The sequence below is a fragment of the Poromitra crassiceps genome (assembly GCF_964638095.1).
Source record: "Poromitra crassiceps genome assembly, chromosome: 12".
Taxonomy (NCBI): Eukaryota; Metazoa; Chordata; class Actinopteri; order Beryciformes; family Melamphaidae; genus Poromitra; species Poromitra crassiceps.
The window spans coordinates 6038395-6048394 of record NC_139632.1 but is presented as its reverse complement, the minus strand read 5'-3'; the positions used below and the strand labels follow the sequence as shown (position 1 = coordinate 6048394).

The 10000-nt window shown below is 45.9% G+C and overlaps 1 protein-coding gene across 1 annotated transcript in view; it reads left to right on the top strand.

The window, feature by feature from the left end:
- pde4dip (phosphodiesterase 4D interacting protein) overlaps positions 1-10000 on the top strand; it is a 44628-nt gene that overhangs the window by 11036 nt on the left and 23592 nt on the right. Inside the window, exons 13-21 of the mRNA XM_083648327.1 lie at positions 1114-1226; positions 1606-1775; positions 1922-2219; positions 2430-2613; positions 2810-2926; positions 3336-3828; positions 5208-5443; positions 5552-5600; positions 7128-7207. Of these exons, the coding sequence (XP_083504453.1) occupies positions 1114-1226; positions 1606-1775; positions 1922-2219; positions 2430-2613; positions 2810-2926; positions 3336-3828; positions 5208-5443; positions 5552-5600; positions 7128-7207 (1740 nt within the window). The remainder of the gene's footprint in view (positions 1-1113; positions 1227-1605; positions 1776-1921; positions 2220-2429; positions 2614-2809; positions 2927-3335; positions 3829-5207; positions 5444-5551; positions 5601-7127; positions 7208-10000) is intronic.

Genomic DNA, 10000 nt, shown 5'->3' with positions numbered 1-10000 from the left:
ACATCCTGCTCTACATATTCATATAAACTTGATGGCACTGACAACAAAGAGTCAATAGGAGATTGAATAGTCTCTCCCCCATTAGTTATTCATTTGTGTTTCCAACAGCACATTCAGTCAAAGTCATGGCCAGCGGCCGGTTGCACAAAGCACCTTAAGTTAAGATTTCCCTTAGAGTCTGAGTTAAGGTGTCCATAAAATACAATCGGTTGCACAGAACACCCTTAAATCTTGTGCTTAACATTTTGCTTTAAAATGTTTAACCTTAAGGAGAAGATCTAAGGGTGTTTTGTGCAACTGATTTGATTTTATGGACACCTTAAATCGGACCCTGAGGACAATCTTAACTTACTGTAGGGTGCTTTGTGCAACTGGGCCCCAGGATTTCACCTCGTCACAGTTACATGTAAAATTTCAACAGACAAGCACCTGCTGAGAAGATCAGCTCCATAATCCTGTTGTGTTAGGACATCATAAGCCTTTTAGATCCATCCCTCCTACTGGTCCATGCTGTCACTAAAGCCTTTATCAATGGCTTCATCTATTGGATTAAATCCTGGGCCAGATTCTGTGTTTAGGTTCGTGCCATAGCGAACGATGCATACAGTTTATTCTCTCACAGCATCAGTGATACACACACACACCACATGGCCCTAACTGCACAGTTACCACAGTCTGTCAAAAACAAGGTTCTGGTTTCTATGTAGATACAGTCAGATCCACAGGGTGAGCCAGCTCAGCTCAGCAGTGTAGTTACACACGAGACTGTTATTCCTCCCAAAAACAAAAGCGCAAATGACCAGCATCGTCATGGAGGTTAGGAATCTTGGCAAGTCGTTTGAACTATTTGTGCAAAAGGGAGGAGTAGTAGTGGTGAGAGTATTTATTTCACAGAGCTGGCCGCCACAACTTTTCTCTTTTGGACACACAAGCCTTGTTGATTACAAAGTGGGGTTTTGACATAATTGTGCTTGACCGATTGTTGAATCACAAAGTAAACATCATTTAATGCAGACATTTCAAAAGTCAAAGCAGTTCACGCTCGCTCTTTTCTGTTGTTTGTACTTGTTTTGCCGGGTTTCCATGTTTCATTTGTGCTCTTTCTTTCTGTAGAACTGAGCTCAGAGGATGAAGAAGAGGAAGATGATGATGTCAACAGTGAGTATGCTGACAGTGGTGATGAAGAGGAGTGCAGACTGCCCGCCCAGTCCCTGGCTAATATGAAGGTATGAATGCAGTCAACTGGAAATCTTAATAACCACTCATAAAGCGACAAAGCCCCCCGTAATGTTTGTGCTTGCTCAATAGCCAGCTGATGGCATGTTACATGATACATGTTACATGTTACATGATACATGTTACATGTTACATGTTACATGTTGATGCTACATTTGAGTGTAGCTCATACTGGACCTTTATAAGGCAAAAAGCTAAAGCCAGTGATCTAGGGTCACTTGACCATATGAATCTTTCAAAGACATGGATTCAATAATCTAACATTTAAATGTTAACTGAGCATGATTCGGGGGCTAGTTATAGGCTATATGAATTCAGGTGTGACTGGCCTGTCTCTCATCCTGCCTGTCTGTCTGTCTGTCTGATCAGGGTTCTGGAGGACCAGGGAAGGGGAGTGTCCCCCAGGACCCCTTGTTTGAAGGCCAGGGGCTGGTGGAGGTCAAACATCTAGTGGAGCAGAAGAGAGTGGTGGAGAGACAGCTGGGCGAGCTCAAGGCTCAGCTGGAGAAGGCCGGCTTCTCCTCCCTTTCACAGATGAGGTAAGGCAGTCTGTCTCAGGAGTAAACACCGCCTGCTGTCTTTTTGGTTTTTGTTCACATTTAAATTCATTAGGTTTGGACTTAAACTTAACTATACATACTTGAAGTTAGGCCAAGAACAACATTGTTTTTATCCTCTGTCTCAGGATCGCCCTGTTCAACCTGCGTGCGGAAAATGAGGACTTAAAGCATCATCAGCTGCCTGGCCCCGAGGAACTGAGTGAGGAACACACGCTGTTAGAGGGCGAAGAGGAGGAGGAGGAGGAGGAGGAGTTGGATGTGACTATCGAGGAGGAAGAGGAGGATGTGTCTGAGCAGTGGGATGTGTGGGATGGTGGGCTGTGTCACCTGGACAAGCTGCAGGCCAGAGACCACCAGGGGAAGAGGAAGGCCACCAGACCTGTATCACTGAACCTAGGAGCCCTGCTGTCCCACTCCCCACAGGTAGGAGGAGCCGCACTGTGGAGCAATACTGCACCATGTACCAGTGACCACTGACATTTCCAATGAGGCATTTAGCTTTAGAGGAGACCTATGTTACACTGACAAATGTTTGATCCAAATTGCACTTTTTGCTTATTAAAGAAATGTCTTTCTTTCTTTCTTTCTTTCTTTCTTTCTTTCCCTCTTTCCATTCTTTCCTGTCTTAATTAGGAAACAGCAGTGGAGAGTGAGCTGTCGGCCGGCCGGCAGCAGGGGGCAGCAGTGTCCTCGGCGACGTGTGAGAAGACGTCTCGTCTCCAGCAGCAGAGCAAAGAGCTGCAGGAGAGGCTTATGGTATCTGAGGCCACGGTGCAGGCCCAGGCCGAGCAGCTCAAAGACTACAGAGACTTACTGAGTGAGTCAGGACACACTGACGCACCAATTATGCTGATTGCATGCTTTATAATCAAAAATAGTGTACTACTAATATTGTGACACCTTCATGCTGGGTGAAACAAATGTTTAAAGTGACTGAAAGGATGGCTTCCAGCTCGGCCTGGTGTCTGTCAACACATTCCAGTCACGCTCATTCTTCTTCTCTCTGCCTGCAGCGGAGACATCGGTGCAGCAGCACAGTAAACAGATCCAGGTGGACCTCCAGGACCTGGGCTATGAGACCTGCGGCCGCAGCGAGAACGAGGCCGAGAGAGAAGATACCAGCAGCCCAGGTAACGTCATAGCTCCTATTTACAGACACTTTGCAGCGACGACGCTTTTGGGGGGGTTCAGTTTCAAAAGTAAATAAACGAAGAAAGTAACCCGTACTCTTTCCTGAAAACAGTCGTTTCACTCAGCTACTATGCAGTTGTAGTAGTGTTGCAGGAACACCAGAGGGCGGCAAAGGAAAGCCTTGACAGAATGTAATACTTCTCAAATGAATGCATAGCATAAATTGTTTCTGTATAGTTACATTCATACTGTAATATTTAATCACAACAGCTTGATAGTACAATCATTTATTTTTCAGAGTTTATTTACGTTGGAAATTAAGCATTATAATCAGCAAAAACCATTGATGCTATATTTGAAATCAATTTCAGACTAATATTAAACATGAACGTATGTCGTTGCTGACAGAGTTTGATGACTTGGAGATGTGCACCTCTCTGGAGGGCGGCTCCCAGTGGTGGCCTGCCAACACCACCGGCACCTACACCAAGACCACCTCCCAGACCACCGCCCAGACCACCTCCCAGACGGGTGGTTACGGAGACGAGATGTCGTCTCTGCAGCGGCTGGTGGAGGACCTGCGCTCGCAGCTGTCCCGCTCTCAGGGGGTGATCCGCGGCCTGCAGAACCGCCTCCGCTCCCTCTCCACCTCCAGCGATCACACACCCTCCACCCCCCGCAAGGTCAACTGGTCCTTCCAGGCTTCGCCCTCCCAGAGCGGGGCGGAGGAGGACGAGGGCTGGCAGTCGTCTGACGGAGGTCCCGTGCCCTCGCCACGTCACCCTCGCCCGGACAAGGACCTCCAGGAGCTGGTGTCCCGTGTGGGCGCCCTGGAGGACCAGCTGAGGAAAGGGGGCAAGAAGACTATCGGTGAGGACGGCAAGGCTGCCACCTGGCCTGGGTAAGTGTCACGTCAGGTGATTTCATTAAAGGGACAGCTCACCCTAAAATCCAAAATACATATATTCCCTCTCACCTGTAGTGCTGTTGATCCATCTATATCGTTTTGTGTTAGTGTTGCCTGAGTTTTGGAGATATCGTCCGCAGAGTTTCTGCCTTCCCTCCAATACAATGGAACTGGATGGCACTCGGCTTGTGGTGCTCAAAGTGCCAAAGAAATACATTTGAAAAACTCAACAACAATGTCTTTTTCCAGAAATCATAACCCCGTTACTCAAGATAATCCACAGACCTTGTTATGAGCAGTTTCATGGAGGAACTATTTTCTTTTGACCAAACTACACCCGCTAGCTGCTAGCTAGTTTCTACATGAGACTGCAAAAGAAAATAGTTCCTACATGAAACTGCTCACAACAAAGTCTGTGCATTATCTTGAGTAACCGGGTCATGATTTCTGGAAAGAGACAATGCTGTTGAGTTTTTCAAATGTATTTTTTTGGTGCTTCGAGCACCACAAGCCGAGTGCCATCCAGTCCCATTGTATTCAAGAGAAGGCAGACCTCTCTGCGGCCGATATCTCCAAAACTCAGGCAACTAACACAAAACGATATAGATGGATAAATAGCACTAAGGGTTAGAGGAGAAATATGTATTTTGGATTTTAGGGTGAGCTGTCTCTTTAAGTTTGATGTTTTTTGTCGCATGGAGAGAGGTTTTCTTTTAGGCTGGTGAGTAAAAACACAGCATGTTATAGAAAACACATTCACTGACACTCAGCCAACATCCACACCATGAGGTCAAACAAAGAGGATATTCTTCTGAAAGACAAGACAAGAAAAGTTCACAGTGCAAATAAGCACAACACAATTGTAGTTATTCTTTTGAGGCTGACTCAACTCTTCTACGTATATTGATGCACAGTGTACTCCATGCCATAACATGTCTTCTTTTGTAGGCTACTATTTGTTTGGTAATTATGCAGTATATCATAGAGACAGTCGGCACGTGTGGGAACGCCCACAAAATGTTATACGGCTGGCGCGCAAGTGGGGTAAAACCGCCCATATATCTCAATGGGCTGACTCACCAAAGGACGGTGCTGCGGCTCTAAACTACAGGTTTGGGGATTCTAGAGCAGAACACAAGACGTCTGCTCAGATGTGCATTTACTGCGGTGGTTGAATCCCTGGTCGTGTCTGCCTGGGCTGGGCTATCAGCTAAATCCTAACTTTGCTGAATGGATAGAACGGGAGATTTACCCCACCCTGACCACGCCCCCAGCCAGGCTGAGCCAGCTAACCCAGCGTCTATGACGAGACATCGCCTCAACCTATGGGTTTCTATACTGTATATGTAACCACTCATCTCTCTCTCTTCCAGTAAATTTGACACGTTGATCCAGGCCCAGGCCCGCGAGCTGTCCCACCTCCGGCAGCGTCTGCGTGAGGGCCGGGGCGTGTGCCACATCCTGGGCCAGCACCTGGGCGACACCACCAAGGCCTTCGAGGAGCTGCTGAGGGCCAACGACATCGACTACTACATGGGCCAGAGCTTCAGAGACCAGCTGGCACAGAGCAGCACTCTGGCCCAACGCCTCAGCGCCAAGATCAGCGCGCGTGAGTGGACCTGGATTCATCTCGTTACACCATCACACGTCATGTCGTAATGTCTTATGTCTTTTTACCTAAGTTATTGGTTATCAATCTTTGTTCTCGTTCCAACAGGAGATCATTCAGAAGATCCGGATGATAAGACGGAGCTGCTAGCCATCCGGTCAGTGCTAATTTACTGTGATTGTGTGTGTGTGTGTGTGTGTGTGTGTGTGTGTGTGTGTGTGTGTGTGTGTGTGTGTGTGTGTGTGTGTGTGTGTGTGTGTGTGTGTGTGTGTGTGTGTGTGTGTGTGTGTGTGTGTGTGTGTGTGTGTGTGTGTGTGTGTGTGTGTGTGAGAGAGAGAGAGAGAGAGAGAGAATTGGTATGGTAACAGCATTTCTGGCCTGCGTATCCAATGTTGCATAACATTGTTTGTCAATGGAAAGCATTGATGCTCTAGCTGATGTTTGTTCCTCGGGGCAGAATAATCACATGCTCACTGGATAATGAGTATAATGACCTAGCTGGTTAATTAATGACAGAGGTAATTGTGTAATTAATGACAGAGGAAAGAGTGTGGGCCGGTGGGAAAGACCTCCGACAACAAGCAGAAGGGCACTGATAGCTTTGTGCAGCAGCGATGAAGAAGATCATTGAACTGACATTTGGTGGAAAGTAGATTCGCTCTGTTCCTTGGAGAACATGCTTTGCTTTTGTAGGATCAGACTCGCGGCTTTAAGAAAGAGAAGAGTCTCATTTTGATTTCTACACTGTATTCAAAACAACCGAGAAAATCTTGACATTTCCGCGTAAGATTTGGTGCCTCCTACTTCTTCTCCGCTCCATGCGGCCATATTGGTTTCTTTCATTCTGCTCCACCACCATGTCACACGTTGTTCTCCGGTGCCTGGTTGCAGGTGGCTAGACACGCTGCTTAGGGCCGTTGAGCAATGCCGCCAAGAGCTAACGTGTTAAGCCAGGGATGCTGTGATGTCACCGCATCACAAACCCCCCCCCAGTGCCCTCTGGCATCGCACGCTTGCAGACGAGAGCCGTGATTGGATCAACTCCCCCCGCACACGCGTTCATCCATCCACCCTTGACCCCTCTGTCGTGACTAGGAGGGCCCAGTAAAGGACATCGTTAGCCAGTTGATTTGTCAGCTAATTAGGCGAGTTCCTCTCAGGAGAGATGAGATACGACAGAGCAAGATGGAGGTCAGAGAAGAACAAAGGGCTGGAGTGAGATGGAGACAGTTTGTTGAGATGAGGGCCGCTACGTGTCCTCATGCTGTCATCAGGTGGGGGTCATGTTCTGGTCGAGCGCAACTGCATCACGTCACCGTTACATGTATTCACAGCAGAGACAGCACACACTCTATAACCTCTGACCAATCAGAGGACTCGTGACTCTGTGTGTGTGTGTGTGTGTGTGTGTGTGTGTCTGTGTGTGTGTGAGAGAGAGAGAGAGAGAGAGAGAGGGGGGGACAAGGGTAAGAGTGAAAGGTTATATAAATACTGTGTGTATGAAAGAGAGGGTAGTAGGCTACATTTTATTATTTAAATTTATACCTCATAGTTGACTCACATTCAAAGCCGTAAAATACCTGTTACATGCAGAGCTGAATCATACAGCAGTCATTTAATTATGACTGTGTGCTAAATCATAATCATCACTCTTACTCGTACTGTTGTGCGTCGTTGCCTATAGCAACCACTTTGTTTACGCACTGTTCATGAACTATATCAAGTGGAAGGTTTCGTGCAGTCAAGGGGGCGTGCCACGGCAAAGTGAGTGTGTACAGCAGCACAGCCTCGCGTGGCTCATCGCTTCAATCTGATGTAATCGATATAATGTGTCTATCTGATGAACATTCCCAGCCCAGCTTCAGTCTCTTTCCAAGCGCTGATGCTCAAAGCGCAGTGTGTGGCTGTCTCTTCTGGAGGAGTGAGGGATGTTCTGAATGTTCAATAACACTTATTATATATTATTACACGACTCCTAATCTGTTTCATAACACAGCTCATTAAGACTCATTACCAGCAAAAAAACAATCTTCTTGCTATATTATTATTGGACAGTTAAATAAATGTCTGTGCAGATGCAAACATCTCTGTGTCCGTATCTCCGTGAAATCACATTTTTGAGCCAACGCTGTGTTCTCAAAGTTCATGCCCTGTTCACTGTCAGTGTGTTTGTTTTCTGTTCTTTTTTTAATCGCGTTTTTTTCTGATTTCCCACATTTTTCCAATTGTATTTGGCCCAATCCCCTGCTGGGCTGTCCCGGTCGTTGTTCCGCCCACCTCTGCCGATGTGGAGAGATTTGTAGACTAGCACTAGCACACATGCTTCCTCTGATACATGTGCGGTCGCCAGCCGCTTCTTTTCATCTGACAGTGAGGCGTTTCACCGGCAGGACGTAGCGCGTGGGAGGATCAAGCTAATTCCCCTCCCCTCAAACAGGCGCCCCGACCGACCACTAGTCTGGCAACCAGACAGACACACACGCCTTAACCTGGCTTCCCACCCACAGACAAGGCCAATTGCACCAATATGGATGCCGGACCAAGCCACAAGTAACATGGGGGCTCAAACCTGTGACCCTCCGTTGCACTACCTGGAAGTGTGTATGTTTTCATGAAATCCAAAAATCTATATAGGACTGTCCAACATCAGTGGAATAGCATTATGCAAATTTTGGTGTATGAAACTTGCGCACGTCAAAGTTAGCACACAGCCTGCTCTGTTCCTTTGCGTTTTGTGTTTGTCTCCATCTAGAGTTTAAGTTGGAAGTGACTGTGAGGTAGACTCAGTTTGAGTTGGAAGTGACTGTGAGGTGGACTCAGTTTGAGTTGGAAGTGACTGTGAGGTGGACTCAGTTTAAGTTGGAAGTGACTGTGAGGTAGACTCAGTTTGAGTTGGAAGTGACTGTGAGGTGGACTCAGTTGAAGCTTGTCCTTTGTAGCGGGGGAGAGGGGGTGGGAGCTGGGTCTAACACAATGCACTGTGGGTAATTCGAGCTGCCCCTCAGAGAGTGTAACATCATGTAGGAGCAGCACAGATGTGTAGGAGACTTAGCCTACCTTGTGTGTTTTCCATGACAGGCAGCCATCTCATTTAGACCCCTCCCACTAATTGCGAGTGTGAAGACAGGACGACGTACATTGATTGCAGTAAACTCACACTAAGGCTGTGTCCGACGTGTGTGTGTGTGTGTGTGTGTGTGTGTGTGTGTGTGTGTGTGTGTGTGTGTGCGCGCGCGCGTGCGTGCGTGTGTGTGTGTGTGTGTGTGTGTGTGTGCATGGCAAAGGTCCCACACAAGACTGACCCCGCAAGACCGAATTATTTCTCTATAGGCCTATTTCACAATTAGGAACTCATTTAGGTTACTACAATAATTAGGTCTACTTTTGATTCGAAAATTAGGCCTACTGTATTGATCAATTTCTGCCAAATCATGGAAAATTCTGCAATATTCCATGTTTTACAGATTCCCATTTTTATTACCAAATTCCATGATCCATCCATTTTTTTCTGCATTGCGGAAATCATATGGCCCTACTCATGTGTATGAGCGAGTGAGTGCCATTTGTTGATGCTTTCAGATACATGATGAATAACATGTAATAATAAGTGAATAAGTGTGTTCAGATAGAGCAGGGGTGTCAAACATGCGGCCCGGGGGCCAGATCCGGCCCCCCAAAGGGTCCAATCCGGCCCAAAGGATGACTTTGCAATGTTATCTGTATTAATCACTAAATGGTCAGCTATTTTCATGACCTTTGCTTGACTATAGAGAATTGCACAGTTGCCATCAATTGTAATCAGGGGTGTAGTGATAAATACAGAGGTGGGTAAACTATCCAAGTTGAGTAGTTTACCCACCTTGTTTGCCCTCATTGATTTATACAGTTGATCTGAAAATACGTGAGTAAACTATCTGCCTCATTTCAAAAGGGTGAGTAAATTGTATTTACCCTCCACTACAGCCCTGATTGTGCAGTACAGACAGTAGATTTGATAATGTGCTTGATGCTAGCTGAAATAACGATACGTGTTGTAGGGTTGTACCTGTCATTCTTTACACTAAGATAAACTGGAAGATTTTGAGGTTTTGTCATTTATAGGTTATTATTGATTATGTTTATATAGGAGTGTGTATGAATAAGTGTGTGTATGTGTATATATGAGTGTGTATGAATAAGTGTGTGTATGTTTATATATGAGTGTGTATGAATAAGTGTGTGTATGTTTATATAGGAGTGTGTATGTATAAGTGTGTGTATGTTTATATAGGAGTGTGTATGAATAAGTGTGTGTATGTTTATATATGAGTGTGTATGAATAAGTGTGTGTATGTTTATATAGGAGTGTGTATGAATAAGTGTGTGTATGTTTATATAGGAGTGTGTATGAATAAGTGTGTGTATGTTTATATAGGAGTGTGTATGTATAAGTGTGTGTATGTTTATATAGGAGTGTGTATGAATAAGTGTGTGTATGTTTATATAGGAGTGTGTTATGAATACGTGTGTGTATGTAGGAGTGTGTATGAATAAGTGTGTATGTAGGAGTGTGTATGC